General features: G+C 38.3%; 1 protein-coding gene across 1 annotated transcript in view; it reads left to right on the forward strand.

Moving 5' to 3' along the window:
- The window catches only part of SKAP2 (src kinase associated phosphoprotein 2), a 148,305-nt gene extending 138,838 nt beyond the window's left edge, over window positions 1-9,467 (forward strand). Inside the window, exons 12-13 of the mRNA XM_027826323.3 lie at window positions 6,257-6,358; window positions 6,746-9,467. Coding sequence (XP_027682124.2) covers window positions 6,257-6,349 — 93 coding nt within the window. The 3' untranslated portion in view covers window positions 6,350-6,358; window positions 6,746-9,467. The remainder of the gene's footprint in view (window positions 1-6,256; window positions 6,359-6,745) is intronic.
- Window positions 9,468-16,928: the final 7,461 nt, after the last annotated feature.

Here is a 16,928-nt window from a genome sequence, read left to right on the forward strand (position 1 = left end):
AAATACTTCACCATAAATCTTATTTTGTGTATAAAAATCGGTTTAAAATATAAAGCTAAGCATGGGTGATTGAATAACTATATTTTTTTTAAGTTGGGTATACCTTGGATTCAGAATGTGTACACAGTTAACATATTTGTGGCAGTTGCATGATTTTCTAGCGAGAATGTTTCATACTGGAAAGCTTCATAATTTCATCAGCCAGATGCAAATGATTATGATGCTGTGCTGAGTTTATTAGCAGATCCCTGCATCCTTCTAGTTGTCCATTACCATATAACAGTATTCTGGACTCATACACTGTGTACGTCTTTCTGACCTTTAACCTCTTTTCATACCAACCAGATTTATACATTTATATTTTTAAAAGCAACAAATAACATTAACTAGAAAGACAAGTGTCATATCTCAGCCAGTATTGCTGAAATTATACCCATTTCCTGTTGTTAATTCAGTGCATGCCGATGCTACTCATGTAAGTATTTATTGTCCATAGGAATTTCATCCAGCAGTTAACCCTTTGCTTTGAGGACCCTGGAACTTTTACTGAGTATAGAGCAAGGATTCAGTATTCAGATTTCTGTACACCATGTTTAACATCTGCAAATGCATAATGGTGGGTGTTTTAACAAAACTAAACAAAAATAACCACCTCAGGGTGCACCTTTTAACCTGTAAAAAGAAAAGGAGGACTTGTGGCACCTTAGAGACTAACAAATTTATTTGAGCATAAGCTTTCGTGAGCTACAGCTCACTTCATCGGATGCATTCAGAAACAGAATTCTGAATGCATCCGATGAAGTGAGCTGTAGCTCACGAAAGCTTATGCTCAAATAAATTTGTTAGTCTCTAAGGTGCCACAAGTCCTCCTTTTCTTTTTGCGGATACAAACTAACACAGCTTCTACTCTGAAACCTTTTAACCTGTGTTTTTGTTTAATCAAAATACAAAGAAACATATTAGTCTTATGAGCTCAGATCACTGTCTATGAAAATATAAATACAGCACAAAAGTGGAATGTTTCCTGACAAGTACCCTGCATCAAGTATAGGGAGAATACACTTTTTAATAGTTACATGGAAGACACTCTGTATATGGTGGTAAAATATGGATTATTTTTGTTAAACCATTACCTTATCATAATGAAAGCTGTATTTGTTGAAAATTTAGTTCCATGTGCTCATACTACAATGTAAATTATCCTTTTTCCATTTGTTTAGTTGTATGTCTTATACAAAAAAGGAAACCTGCTGTATAATGGTTAAAAAATAAGATAAGGGTAAGGACCTGGAAGCGTGGGGTTATCTAATCCTGACCAGGTCAAAAGTGATTCTAGTTCTGAACACTTACCTTTATTAATAAGCACTTAACATTATCTGTCTCACTAGGAAATATTTTTGACATTATGATTTGAGATGCATATAAAACAGATTTTCATTTCTCCTAAGATGTTTTCAGATACCAATTTTGATTTTTAAATTCAATTCTGTTCACTTTTATTTGTACTGTAACTTTTAAATTGATTTATATTTCATTATGTCATGTCATTAGCTAATAATGCTTCCATATAATAAATCTGAGGTTTATATTCCTTAAAAAACCTATTTTTTCTGCCTTAAAACAACTCTGCTACATGTGAAGAAGTCTCATTCAGTTATCTAAAGCATTTGTCGCTTTCTGCCAAAAATGCTCTCCAGTCAATCACATATCATTCAGCAATTACACCAAAGAAAGTTCTAAAATTTTCCAGATAGTCTGAATCTCCTGGGCAAATTAGAGGTGGTTTTAAATATTATCTTGCCAAAGTTAGCCGCTAAGACATTCTTTAAAAATGTCCTCCTGCCTCCAACTCCTCTACTGTCTGTTAATGGGGGCTACTTATTTAACCATAGCCCGGTTAAAAATAAATTCTTCATCTCAATTTAAAGTTTAAAATCTGTAATTGTTAAGAAGTTAGTTTTATTAGTAGTATGGAAAACAGAATCATTTGTAATCCACAAGTTCATTGTTGTTTTCCATGTATTGAAATACAAGGATGATTTTCAGAAATCTTCACTTCAGAAGAGAAGACACACTACAAGTATTCATAGATTCCAGGGCCGGCAGGGACTATTGTGATCTTTCTAGTCTGACCTCCTTTGTAACACAGCCAGAGAACTTCCCCAAAATGATTCCTAGGGCATCTCTTTTAGAAAAACATCCAATCTTGATTTAAAAATTGCTAGTGATGGAGAATCCACCATGATGCTTGGTAAATTGTTCCAACTGTTAATTAACCTCATTGTTAAAAATTGACACTTTATTTCAGTATTAAACAATACAGGTCCAGTCACATGAGGTGCCAAATGCCCTCATCCCTTGTTGAAGTCTGTAGGAGTTGGGAGGGTACTAAGCATCTCTTAGGAGGCTCTCAGGTCTGCACAGGATCTGGCCCTTAGAGGCGGAGTGAGAGAACTTCCTGCAAAAATGTTGCATTTCAAACATCTCTTTTTATGGGAATGTTCCATACACTAAAAAATAATTGGAGAAAAATATACAAATATACATGAAAGTGGCTAGCGTGTTTCCATTGAATGCGCTCTACCAAACTGCAATAACCTTGTAGGCCTAGATCCCTTAAAGTCTTAAGCACATGCTTATCTTTACACATTGATGTTGGGGGTAGGGAGCAGTAGGCAGGGGCATCTGTACACAGCATACAAAATTAAGAGCATAGGCGTTTGTAGGATCAGGATCTTTGTTTTGTTGTTACCTTTATACACTACATAGAGAATGAATGTGTAGGCAAAAATAGTTTTAATTTTAAATTAGCAGCTTTCTTTCCTTCTTTCTTTCAACGGGATGCAATCACTTTGTTGCTTAATCAACATCTGTAAAAAACAAAAACCATCACCCACTGTATATCAGAATGAACAATGAAAATATAACAGCAGTTTAGAAAACGTTTAGCTGTTCCTTACGGCTACCTTCTTGTTTTATTTGGAAAGGATTTTTCCCCTTCTCTCCCCCCACCTCCTCCGCCCCACGCATACTATGTGCCTTGTGAAGCAATTCATTTTGCAGTTATTGAATTTCTTCGGAGTGTTATTTTCATACAGTAAGCATCACAGCAACTCTGGATCTTGATAGCATTTCTACGTAAGGAGAAAGAAGCTTTGTGTTAGTAATTACCTAACATTGTCAGGAGCTGACTGCAGGCCTCTTGCTAGTGATAACAGAATAACTACATAATATAGCTTTATAGCACATGATTAATAGAAAATAATTACACGTCCTACAAAGGGACACAATATTTCTTATAAATTGACTAGAATGGTTTCCTGTAGATTAAAGGACTCTTCATTATTTTATCAGTCCTTCTGAAGTATAGTCACTTGCCTCTGTTAGCGTTGATGGTAGGAGCTGAATGCAGTGAGGGATACCAGATGGTGAGCTTTCTCAGGCCTGAGGTCCTACTTGCTGCTTGCAGGATACCATGCTTCTTAACTTTTAAGAGTACATATTATCTATTCTAACCGGATTCAGTTTCCTCTGCATTTTTAAACTATTCTCTGTTTCCCACAAATGTGGATTTTAGTCTTTATTTTATTCCATGCCTGTCTTATACATCAATAACAGACATATGGGACCTCAAGACAACACTGAATCAATTGCATTATTTTGTCACTGTAAGTCATTTATCATTGATAACAATAGGAGAAACAATACCTCAAATTAGATTTTGTACATGGGTGTGCAGGAAGGTGAGCTTTGGCAGTATTTAGAGAGAGACGTACATTCATTAACCAGTTTAAAAGGGAGACTTCTATGTAGTGATGATCTGAAACCTGAGCTGAAATTATTATATTCTTGGTAACCAGGAACCTTTATTATATTTTTATTCCAACTTCTATGGACTGCAGATGGTTTAATTGGGATTCATGTTGCTCTAGAGGCTCATGCAAAGAATAGTAATGATAAAGTAAAAGCTTCTGTGTTGCAGTCTTGTCTATATGGTCTAATGGCTGCAATGAATCCATAAATTAGCTTACTAGACTGTTACATCACCATCCATTTCATCTTATCACTTAGCTTCACACAAGAGCATTAAATGGCATATTACTAAATAGCAAGAAATGGAAAGTTTTCAAAAAGCAACATGTTTGTAATTTAAATCGAGCCATCTGAATAGCTTTTTAAAAGTTCATGTGGTATCAAAGTTCACACAGTGTCTTTAAGTGAAACGTTTTCAAGCAATAATTTAGCCACAACCTTTTTCTGTGCCATTTGTTATAAGTGGTTTAATGACCACTTAACTAAGCCTCTTCCCTGATCTCATGTATTGTTTGTTTTTGGTGATGTCTAGTAAAACTTGCTTAATCAATCTTTCTTGGGCTCACTTCATGAGTTACACGGAACGGCTTAAAGTATGTTGTTGCTTTTTCATTAGAAAGATTTATGGGTGAAAATCCTTTAGCATAGGTGAGTGCTGGCATCTTGAGCAATTACCACTTTTCAGTCTAGAGATAGTTTGTATACTTAAGCAGCATAGTGTGATATATGTATATATACAGAAAAATATAAAATGTATTAAACAAACAAGCTGAGCTGGAACATTTGTGCCATTGATGTGAGAACACTGGCTTAACCTTTAAGGGTTTTGACTGTAATGTGTGCTTCATAACAATTCCTCCAATTCTCCGTAAAATGCCGCAGGGGATAATTCTCTGACTGGCAGCCTCATTCAGATTGCCCTAGGCTTTTATAGACCAGGTAGCTCCCCACAATCCCTTACCACAGAATGGAAAAGGAGATGGAATTCCTTCCCTAATTTCTCCCAGTCATGTGTTCTCCAGTGTAAACAAATGTCATGTCTGTCTTGGATTATTTTAACCTCTTATTCATTTTAATACTCTGTATATCAGAGGATAGGACTTTCAAATGACCAGTATTCTATTTATCTTGGAGGAGAGGAGAAGGGAATCTGTTTAATCTGGGAATAGGATCTACCTGCACACACAACCCAAATAAATAAATAAATAACAGGGATAATTAAGGGGTGGGGGGAGTGGGGTGATTGGTCATGTTTGGGGCCCTATTCCGTTAGCCACAATTAGAGTTGAGAGCCCCAAGCACTTTACAGGACCTTTAGAGAACTCCAGAATAGGCCGTGTATGTTAGCCGCAAGTTGATATAATTGAGGTTCTAATAAAAATCCACTAACCCTTAAACTTCTGGCCTCCACTTGGCTGCTATGTCATAAAACGTTTTAGCTACAGGCAAAATTGTAGCTCATGGTATCTCAACAGAACCATCAGTTCAGAAATCCTACAGCCTTTCTTTTCAAAAGAGCACTATAGCAGGAGGCAAATGTTGCTTATTATATATCTCTGTGTATTTTATATTTTCCATGTTTGTTCCACCGTAATTATCTTACTAATCAATCCATTTTGAACAGGGTCTCTGTCTTAATAATGCCTCATGTGTAATTCTGTGTGTGTGTGTGTGTGCGCGCAATTTCAGCAGTTACAATTTATTGAACTCTTGTTAAAATTGATCTTAAAATATTTACCTCATAGGAAAAAAATTAAATTTGGATCCCACAATACTCTAACTCGGTATTGCTTTTTGGAAAATATTCTCTCTTTAAACTATTATAATTCATTTTGTTTCATATTTATCTCAATAAGCCTTAACAAATTTCAAACAAAAATACATTAGTCATCCATCAGACATATGAGAACTGTGGTAGGATTTTCTGCAAGGCTAAAGCAATGGTATACTTTGTCCATAAAAAGAGAATATGCATCAGATATATGATGGCCTTCCTTTCATATTTGAGCAAAACATTATTTGAAATAATTTGATTGCAAGTTCCTTTAAGTTCAGTCTTGTGGTACTGTAAGAATTCCAGTCAATTTCCATACTTCAGTATTCCACTGCTGGATATTAGTGACAAACAATAGGATTTTATATAGGTTTTGGGGTGAAGAGCATTGGAGAAAGAGGAGATCAAGTGTGGTTTTTACCTGTTGCAGAGAAACATTGGTAATTTTTTCAGAACACTAATAAATATGCTGGTCCTTTTAAAATTTAATATATTACTTTGCCTAACCATGCATTTTGAATGCCTCAAACAAAAGGATCTAATGTTTTGAATTTTCATTTCAAGCTCTTATAACTATATATAAGAGGAAACATCCATAAGGAGTTTCATACAAACTCTATTGCATATATATCAGACTAAAGGTTAATATTGCATATTGTTTTCAATTAGGACTACGATAGATTTGGCTGGTGGGTAGGAGAAATGAAGGGAACCATTGGCTTGGTGCCTAGAGCCTACATAATGGAGATGTATGATATTTGAGAGCCCTGGGTAAGTACATTTTAATCCAATCTTCTGTGATGGTTTATATGTTCCCTTGTTCTCTGTTTCATAAGTATTTCTTTCCTGGAACCTTTTCAGGAGTTCTGTTGACAAATATATTTTGCCACAATCTTTATATTAAAGTTCAATTAAAGAAGCTCTGCTGGGTTTGTATATGAAATGAAAAATAACTATTGTGTTCAGAATAAGATGTATTCCATAACTAGCTTCCTTTTCTTTGTCCTTTCATAGAATCAAGTTTGCAAGCTTTTTAGTTAGGTTGGTTGCTTAATAGTGTGTGTGTGTACAGTTAGAAATATATGGAAAGGATAAATATTTGGGGTTTGTTGGCTTTTTGGCTAACCGTGTATTGTAAATGTCATTCTTCCTAATCAGGAGAATTCTGCAATTACAATCAAGAGTGACGTACAGCTGCACCTTCCAGACCTGATTTCCAAAATGCGAAGATTCAACTGTGTGAACTTGTTGTTTGATGGGTGTAATGAGACCACCGCACCAAATATATTAAACATAAAACATTTTTTAATTTTTCTCCATTTCTGTACTACTTTATCATTAATCTTTTTGGGAAAAGTGCTCTGTTCAATCCTTTGTTATATAACTAAAGTACTGTGACACTCAATAGACGATGTTAGTTAACATTTGGTGCACAAGCAGCAAAGCTGTATCTGTTGCTGTTTTGCTGAAACATTAAGTGCACTTTGTAGTTATAGATATGTTCTGTTTAAATGGTATCAGATTTTTTTCTATGTAAATTTTAAATATTTAGCAACACCTTGACAGTGGCAAATTATCATTCTCCTCATGTGGATTTTAATAGCATTAGCCTTTTGATAAATTCACTTTAATGGGATTGCAATGTATAATTCCATATAAAAAACAGGTAAATTCCTGTGCAATAATGCAAGTTTTAAAACTAACATGCTTCTAAAGAAACATTTTACATTTCTGCATGGTTTATTTCTTCATATAATTTTAGTATTTTTTATATAGAATAAGATTTAATAGTCACAAAATAATATATAAGACCAGATCCTCAATTCATGTAAATCAGCTCCATTAAAGTCAGTAGAACTATATTGATTTACACCATATTATCTTTATTGTCAGACTTGCATCGTGAGAAATGTGGTCATGAGACTAAAACAGATATAGAATTGAAAATGATTATATTCTGGGTTGACAACACATGTATTAAAAAAAAAACATTTGTGGATGATTCTTTGTCAATGAAAGAGTCTATATACCTGTTGTGATATTGTTGAAGTTGGATGCTGTCATTAGGTCAATTCTGCAAACCTTACTTACGTAAATGATCCTTGCTTGCATAAGTAGTGCCACTGAAGTATATAAAACAGCTTTTGTGAATGCAGGTTATTGGCAATCTTGACAGTATCAAATCCAGAATCTGAAGTCATTAAACACACCAAAAACACACACACCAAACAAACATTTCATTTACACACACAAAAGCAGGACAATTCGGAGTCAATACTTAAAATCCCCTGTTCTACTTAAGTGCTGGGTATTCTAGTACGGAAGATCACCAACTATCTAGAGTCTCCAGCAGAGTTGGAAACAACCAGGGCTAGCCTTGTGATTTGTGAGACCTCAAGCTGCCAAAAAGGCAGGTAAAGCCAGTCTGCGAGTTGCTGAGCCTATGCAGGTCCTCAGTAAGCTGTTTGTGCTGTTTATGCATCAGGCTCGCCCTGAAAACAGGATGAGTTAAAAGGTAGTTTTTGTCTGTGTGTGCTTTAGACCACTAACGTTACTTTAGTTTACCTTTTGTTACACAAGACTACTAGGAGGAGTAAAATAGGGCAAGGTTTTATGGTTATTTTATAAACCTATATTGTTACGAAATGGTCATCCAAACCAGATAATCTGTGAAGCATTAAAATGATAGATTGTAAATTTAGATCTTTATTTTCTCAAGTGTACTTCTGGATTGTATATACAATGTGAACTGTCAATATTGCAAGAGCTTTTATCTCATTAACATGACTGCACAATAAATCCACATGCTGAAAAGTCCTCCTATTATACAATTCAGAAATTCACCACAACTGCTTTTCTTTTTGTAACAACTCTCTTTTGTCAAATACACAGTGTACACACTAGTCACCTGTAAAATTGAATTAACAAAAGGAAAATCATCTGAGTTATACTAAATTTGATTTTTCTTTTAAAAAAAAAAGATACTTTATATGCCAAGATTAAACCCACAGCAGATTTTTACAGCTGAGTTAAACCCCCTGAAATTAGTGGTCTTGTGCTGACAAACCCTGAACTACAGCAGCACTAGTGGGCACCACTGTTATATTTTGATATCGTAATATAAAAAGAGAAGATTTTGCAAGGGTTTGTCAGTAGATGGCAGCAGATTTTCGTAGCATGTTGAACTGGTTGGAAACCCTTCCCCCCACCAATGTGTGTTTTATGCACAGGCACATAGTTTGCAACTTAAACCATTTGGAGGGCTTCTTTCTCTTTTCCGGTTAATCCAGGAGAGGGAGTCCTTAGCCAAATGATGAATAAAAGGCTTTTTGAGCTGCTTTTCCTGATGCTGGTGGCACAAACAGAAATAAAGCATCTTTTGTCCATAGTTCCTAGATCCTTTGTTTTTTCTCACTTCGTACAATGTGAGAGGTTAGCAAACAAACTACATAAATATTCAAAAACTAGGATATTTTGAAACAGAGACCCATAACTCTGACCCAAAACCCTGACCTGAAATTTCTTGGAATAAACCAACAATGTAAAACAGAAAAAAATGTTTACTTTAAATCTTTGCGAATACCATAACCTTTTTTGGATGAGAAAGTTCCCATTAATATAACTTAAACAAAATTGGGTGTTAGAAAATATGCTTAATTGCTGTGTTTTTGTTGTTGACTTGGATTTCATTTGCCGTTCTGTGAACAGCAAGACAGCTAATTTTTTTCCAAAGGTGATTCTAAGTCATATTTTATAAAGCATTTTTATTTGATTTTTTGCTCTGTGCTGAATTTGTACTATATTGCCATTAGATCTTACAGTAATGTTCCACTCTGCAAATTTTTAAGGTTCAAATAAAGTTTAATTGTTTGCAAACTGTTATGATGCTAATAATTCAACAGCCTGCTGTGTTACTAATGAAATTACTTTGTTATGATTAATTTGGAAAATAGTGTGTTGATTGTAGTAATTAAGCACAACAAGGTGAAGTAAATGATTCTAATGCCATCTGGCCTCCAAACTGAATGAAGAAATGAAATGGGGCTGTCATCTGAATTTATTCAGAGAAATAAGGGTAATATAAATGTCTTCTATAGCTGTAGCACCCAGACATAACTGTACCACCTCTAGTATGACTTCATGTACAAAATTATTTCACTTTGCATTACTTGCTTCAGGCTCACAAATTTTACCTGCATGTAGGTGGGATTTACTTCCTTTACCACTAAGTACATATACAGCAGTGTATGCTCCTGAGATGTCAACTACTTCAATCAAAGTTTAAGGGTGAGATTTATAAAAGTGCTCAGTATTGGCCTTAAAGGCAATTATAAAACTTCTGTTGACTTTAAGGGAACCAGAGGTAGGCCAAACCTGAACACTTAATGAAAGAAGATCCCACCCTCTGTGTTCAAAGCCAAATACATAATCTGTATTCAGTTTTGTTCTGCAACCTATACATAACACCCATATTATAGGTTTCAGAGTAGCAGCCGTATTAGTCTGTATCCGCAAAAAGAAAAGGAGGACTTGTGGCACTTAGAGACAAATTTATTAGAGCATCAGCTTTCGTGAAGTGAGCTGTTGCTCACGAAAGCTTATGCTCTAATAAATTTGTTAGTCTCTAAGGTGCCACAAGTCCTCCTTTTCTTTTTACCCATATTATAGTAGCTCCATCTAGGTTGTATTTCCATTAGGAGGGGTATAAAGTTTAACTCCCTTATGACCTGATCCAAAGCCCATTGAAGTCAGTGGAAAGACTCCTATTGAATTCAGTGGCTTTTGGATCAGGCCCTGAGAACACCAAGTCAAAAAAAAAAAAAAAAAAAAAAGCCATATCATTTTCAAAATGTCCCGGGCTGAATTTGGTGCCAGACAGGCTTCTGTCTTTGGGAGGTGCTGTTGTTTCTATGAGCTCTTCTTTTCCTTTGACTAAAGAATCAGACACACACAGGATCCTACGTTGCCACGAGATAGAAACTCAATTTTGTTCCACAAGCAAAGCGACTGAAGAAGAAACCGATGAGGGACGGGAGCCTGATCTCTACCAAGTTAACCAGGTACTGCAGCTGAGCTATATCGGCGTTCATACACAAGAAAAGATATCCAAGTGCCTGATTGTTGAACACCACTAACCTACACAGACAACTGGAAAAGCCACTCAGACATTTTTCCTCCAGCTGGTTGTAGGAACACTGCAAGAACTTCAGCTCTAAAAGGGAAAAGGAGTAACAGTCCATTAGGCATGGATTAGAATATACAGAATGGTTATAAAATAAAGTGTTGTTAGATTTTACCCTCTTCCCATTTTTAGGTTGGAATAGTTTCTTAAGTCAAGTTTAAGGAACCATTCAGAGTATGTAAAGTTGTGACAGAGCATGATGATATAGGAAAGTCTTCTAGAAAGATGTTTGTATGTAACACTGTATTATGTATGATATGTATTATGGGCTATCAGGATACAAATGTCAATTGGAACACATCTTTAAGACCTTCATTTGGCATGGTTTGTAAACTCCGTGTTCCTCAAAGACCTGATTCATTCAGGCAACCACATGTGCATGTGTTTAGGTGCCTCCCCATTTAGCAAAATACATCAGCAAGTTGGTTTGGAGCTAAGAAAACTCTGCCACATCTTCAGCACCCATTTTAGAGCTATTTTCTCCATCCTCATCCTCTTTGGGCTGAATCCCTTGCAGCTCACACTAACATACTTCAGATATCTTCCTACTGTATTTTCCACTGCATGCATCTGATGAAGTGGGCTTTAGCCCACGAAAGCTTATGCTCAAATAAATGTGTTAGTCTCTAAGGTGCCACTAGTACTCCTGTTCTTTTTGCGGATACAGACTAACACGGCTGCTACTCTGAATACTTCAGATTGTGGGCTAGCTCATCAGTTTGTGATCCAGGCCAGACCTAGGGGCAGCACTTTGCTGCACTTCCCCTGGATCAAGCTTGTGAGGTGGGAGTCTCTCTAATTCTGTGGGAGTGAGTAAACAGCAGCAGGCTGCTGCCAGGCGTAGTGATGGTGATAGCAGCAGGGGAAAGGGGTGGAGTCAGGGCCCTGCCCACTCTCTTCCCATCTCTGTGGCGGTGGAGGGCTGCTTCCCCCTGCTCACAGGAACCAGTGGTTTTGTGCAGGGGGGGAAGAGGCACTTTAAGCCTCTTCTACTCTTTTGCCCTGACATGCAGAACTATCTGCCCCATAATGATTAACTAAAACTATAAAACGACTTTATTTAGAGAGAGTATTTGAGAAGGATCTAGTGGCTTAGACACTGTTTCTGCAGTCAGAGGTCATCTTCCTAGTCAAACAGCTGTAAGGGAGTCCACAGAAAATGCCAGGGCTCTGGTCCAACAGCAGGCACAGGAAGAACCTCAGCAGCTGAGAGAGACTCTATAAACCAGATGGAAAACACTGGTTCACTCTGAAATGTGAGATGTCATCTTCCTTTATTAAAAAGTTAGCACTGATCCCAGCCTTTTGGGAAGAGAAAGTTTCACAATAAAGGAAGATTTAATAATCAAGAAGGCAGCATCTGTCTCTGGTGGCTAAGAGTGGAGAGAAGCAAGTACAACAAGGCAGAGTCTGAAAGCGAGCTACTTGTAGATGAAGAGCCAGATAGTTTCAAATGCTACTCACTGTTAATCTCTTCTTCATTTTCTGCTTTTAACTAATCCGTGTATTGGTTCTTTGCTCCCAGAGTGTCCTGAAGTGCTTTACAGACTGTAACATGGGGCTTCTTCCCTCACCACTGAAAAGCAACCACTGAGTGGCATGTGATAGGCAATGAACAATTTTACAGCATAATATAGAGGTCATCTTTCAGAAGATGAAAAGGAATTCCATATTCAGTTGCTGAGGAGGTGAGGATTTATGTCGACAGAATAAAATTACCACTATGGCCAAGTACAGCTCAAAGAAATGCTCCCACTCTTGTGAAAGACATGAGAATTTTAATAGCCACAAATAATAGGATCTTAGTTTTACAACTCTCATTGCAAGACAGCATCTCCAGCAGGGCAATACCCACCCATTTCCAGGACTCTTTGGGATAGAAGAAAAACTATTGCACAGAATCACCAGCAGTCTTCCAATCTTCCAGCAGTAACTAGGTGTTCTTTGGCAGTCTCCCCTCCAAGAACTGACATGGCCTAATGCTGCTTTGTAGTGAGATCTGATAAGGTCATACTGAAAAAGGACGAGAGCAGACAGCCTGTGAGGCAGAGGTTACTGAGTTGTTCACTGGCAGTCTTGCAATTCCGAGACCTAATTCTAAATGGGTGGGAAAAGATGGCTGCCACATAAGAACAGCCATACTGAGTCAGACCAAAGGTCCATCCAGCCCAGTATCCTGTCTGCCAACAGTGGCCAATGCCAGGTGCCCCAGAGGGAGTGAACAGAACAGGTAATCATCAAGTGATCTCTCTCCTGCCATCCATCTCCACCCTCTGACAAACAGAGGGTAGGGACACCATTCCTTAACCATCCTGGCTAATAGCCATTAATGGACTTAACCTCCATGAATTTACCAGTTCTCTTTTAAACCCTGTTATAGTCCTAGCCTTCACAACCTCCTCAGGCAAGGAGTTCCACAGGTTGACTGTGCGCTGAGTGAAGAAGAACTTCCTTTTATTTGTTTTAAACCTGCCACCCATTAATTTCATTTGGTGGCCCCCTAGTTCTTATATTATGGGAACAAGTAAATAACTTTTCCTTATTCACTTTCTCCACACCACTCATGATGTTATATACCTCTATTATATCTCCCCCTTAGTCTCTTCTTTTCCAAGCTGAAAAGTCCCAGCCTCTATAATCTGTCCTCATATGGGACCTGTTCCAAACCCCTAATCATTTTAGTTGCCCTTCTCTGAACCTTTTCTAATGCCAGTATATCTTTTTTGAGATGAAGAGACTACATCTATACGTGGTATTCAAGATGTGGGCGCACCATGGATTTATATAAGGTCAATAAGATATTCTCTGTCTTATTCTCTATCCCTTTTTTAATGATTCCTAACATCCTGTTTGCTTTTTTGACTGCTGCTGCACACTGTGTGGACGTCTTCAGAGAACTATCCACAATGACTCCAAGATCACTTTCCTGATTAGTTGTAGCTAAATTAGCCCGCATCATATTGTATGTATAGTTGGGGTTATTTTTTCCAATGTGCATTACTTTACATTTATCCACTTTAAATTTCATTTGCCATTTTGTTGCCCAATCACCAGGGCTGGCTCTACTGTTTTTGCCGCTTCAAGCAGTGCGGCGAATTGCCACGGCGGCGAGCAGCTCAAAATAGAAGCTGCGGGCGGCTGAAGAGAGAGGCTGCCGCAGAATTGCCCCCACCACGGAAACACCCTAACAGCACACGGACTGCCGCCCCTTGCAGATTGCCACCCCAAGCACCTGCTTGGAACGCTGGTGCCTGGAGCCGGCCCTGCCAATCACTTAGTTTTGTGAGATCTTTTTGGAGTTCTTCACAGTCTGCTTTGGTCTTAACTATCTTAAGCAGTTTAGTATTGTCTGCAAACTTTGCCACCTCACTGTTTACCCTTTTCTCCAGATCATTGTTGAATTGGGATTGATCCTAGGACTGACCCTTGGGGAACACCACTAGTTACCCCTCTCCATTCTGAAAATTTACCATTTATTCCTACCCATTGTTCCCTGTCTTTTAACCAGCTCTCAGTCCATGACAAGATCTTCCCGCTTATCTCATGACAACTTAATTTACATAAGAGACTTTGGTGAGGACCTTGTCAAAGGCTTCCTGGAAATCTAAGTACACTGTATCCACTGGAAGTCCACAACACATAGAAGTGTGTGATATAAGGGAAGCAGGGGAGCCTTCTTCCTTTCTGTGGCCCTTTTACAAGGGAATTCTAGGCATCTTGTTGGATTTAGAGATGACCTAACGGAGTGGGGATGTGGGGTGGGGAATTTCACTAAAACAGTGCCCCTCCACCCAGAAGCTGCTTTGTTTTAATTGCTCCTTATCTCTTAAAGGCAGGGAGGTTTATGTGTATATGCACGCACACACGCACTATTCTAGGTATCTTTTATGTAGAAGAGGAAACAATTCCTTGGTATTCTTTTATTCTCTTCATCACCAGTTTCTCAAGCCTTCATTTAATTTACTACACTGCATAGCTGTTCACTTCCCTGTGGCTTGGGGCCTACTTTTCTAAGGAGCGTATCCTTTTTGGTGCTTCATGTTAAGAAGCTACCACTGAGAACATCTCCCAGCTATTTTGTAGCATCAGCTTCATTTCAACCACGTCCTGTGCAAATATTAGGACCCCATTTTAAGAAGTTCCAAAACCCTTTTATTTTTTTTACATTTTAAAGATAATGTTAGTGTTGGTTTTTAAGGTGCTAGGAGAGCCTAAATGGAGATTGTACATGTTTGTTTACATAATGTCCACAACCCCTCCACAGACATACTGCCCACACAGAGCCAATGTCTATCTACCTGTTCTAGGAGGAGACCACCATCTCTGGGAGCAAGTAGATAATTAGCCTCTGTCCATTCAGTCCTTTGTGCCTCTGAGGTTAGCACTTGGATGGTGGGTTTCTGTGATGTGGACATTTGCCCACTTACTGGACTGAGACAGCCCATTCACTTTAGAATAGCTGATATCCATCTGATGACAACTCTGGGTCATTATTGACATATGACTCCCATATAAAAGGCCTTGTATCCTGTTGCCTGTCCTATGATCTATCTAGCGTCTACCTCTGGGAACTAGGAGTGGAGAGACCCGAGTACAACAATGCAGGGAGCCTGAAAACAAGACCTACTTGTAGATGAAGAGGCAGATAGTTTGTGTCACATTTGAAACAATCTTTTCTTCATCACTTCTAGTGCCACTTCATATGCAGTGTTCAGTGAATGAGCTTTTTTATCTCATGGGTTTTGCTAATTATTGACCAGTTCTTTCCCCTGCTACCCAGAATGCACAGGTTCACAGATAGACCCTTGAGATGAAGAAGTACGTTGTTTATTTGCTGCATCAGTGAGTGATCAGTCTACCAAAGCAGGGCACAGTACAGGGTTAAATGCAAGCTCACACCCACATTCAGGTGCTTGCCTTAAACACCATGTCATTATAGATTGTATAAACACTTTTCCTGGTTTGCTAACTCAGTTGTTTATCTGATTGGACTGCTGACCAAGCTGTTTACCTGGTCAGGTTGCTGACCAAACTTTTTACCTGGCTATTCTCTTTCCTTGACTGACAAGGAGGCTTCTTTTCACATGTCCCATCACTTAAAATATACATTCTACATATCAGATCCTGCACTAACATTTAATGGGGTGAGAGTCACCATCCACAGTAATATCGGTCAATAAAGATGCTATACTTTATAAGAAGTTATTGTTATCACAGAGACAAGCTGGGTGAGGTTATCATTTGTATTGGACCAACTTCTGGGGGTGAATGGGACAAGCTTTTGAGCACCACATTTCTAAAAGATGCCCCCTCACCTCAATACGTGGGCATAAATTTTACAACTCTTTTTGGAAACCTCCTCTCTTACCTTCCTCTCCCCAAGATGTTTTGAAGGGGAGTCAGGTCCTATCTGTCGGTCTGTTAGGAAAACACGTTCCTGAAGGTCTGAACCTTTCAGTGTGCTCTGAAGGTATAAAGACTCAGGCTGAGCCTGAGCTCTGATGGAAGCAAGTTGGCCCTCTGCTGCGAATATGCTACTGCCAACCCCTGCAGGCATTACCCTGGGCTCAGTCGGCGGCAGCCTCTCCACTGAACACAGCTGAGTCATAGAGGAAGCTTTCACTGAGGAGGCCAGGCTTCATCCCATTTAGGCTTTTGTTGTGGATGAGAACTAGGCTCTTGAATTAGAGCTTGATCCGCATAGACAACTGGTACAGAGCATGAAGCCTTAGTGTGATTGATCACTATGAAAGAAATAGTGTTTTCTTGTTGATCTGGCTGACGTAGTAGGCAGGCTGCTTCATGCTGTAGTTTCTGTGTTCGAGTAGTCCACCCTGACACTGACAAAGCATGGATGATGGTACATGGGTCATTAGGGGGGAAAGGATGGAGCCATAGAAGGAAGAAGGCATTTTTGACCAAAGTGGAATCCAAAAGTAAAGGGAATCCAGCAGGACCGTGATGTTATGTGGCACTGAGACTCAAGGGACAATAGCTAACAACCGTATTGAGGACTTAACTCTCAAATGACTCTGTGGGATATTTATGTAGTTCGATAACCAGAGTTGCTTATTCATTAGTTTGATAATCAGACAATGATTTCAGTGTCGGTAAATGATGACAGCTGATAGATGTACAGTACAGTAAGCATAATCAATG

The sequence above is a fragment of the Chelonia mydas genome, chromosome 2, assembly GCF_015237465.2.
Source record: "Chelonia mydas isolate rCheMyd1 chromosome 2, rCheMyd1.pri.v2, whole genome shotgun sequence".
In the NCBI taxonomy this organism is placed as follows: Eukaryota; Metazoa; Chordata; order Testudines; family Cheloniidae; genus Chelonia; species Chelonia mydas.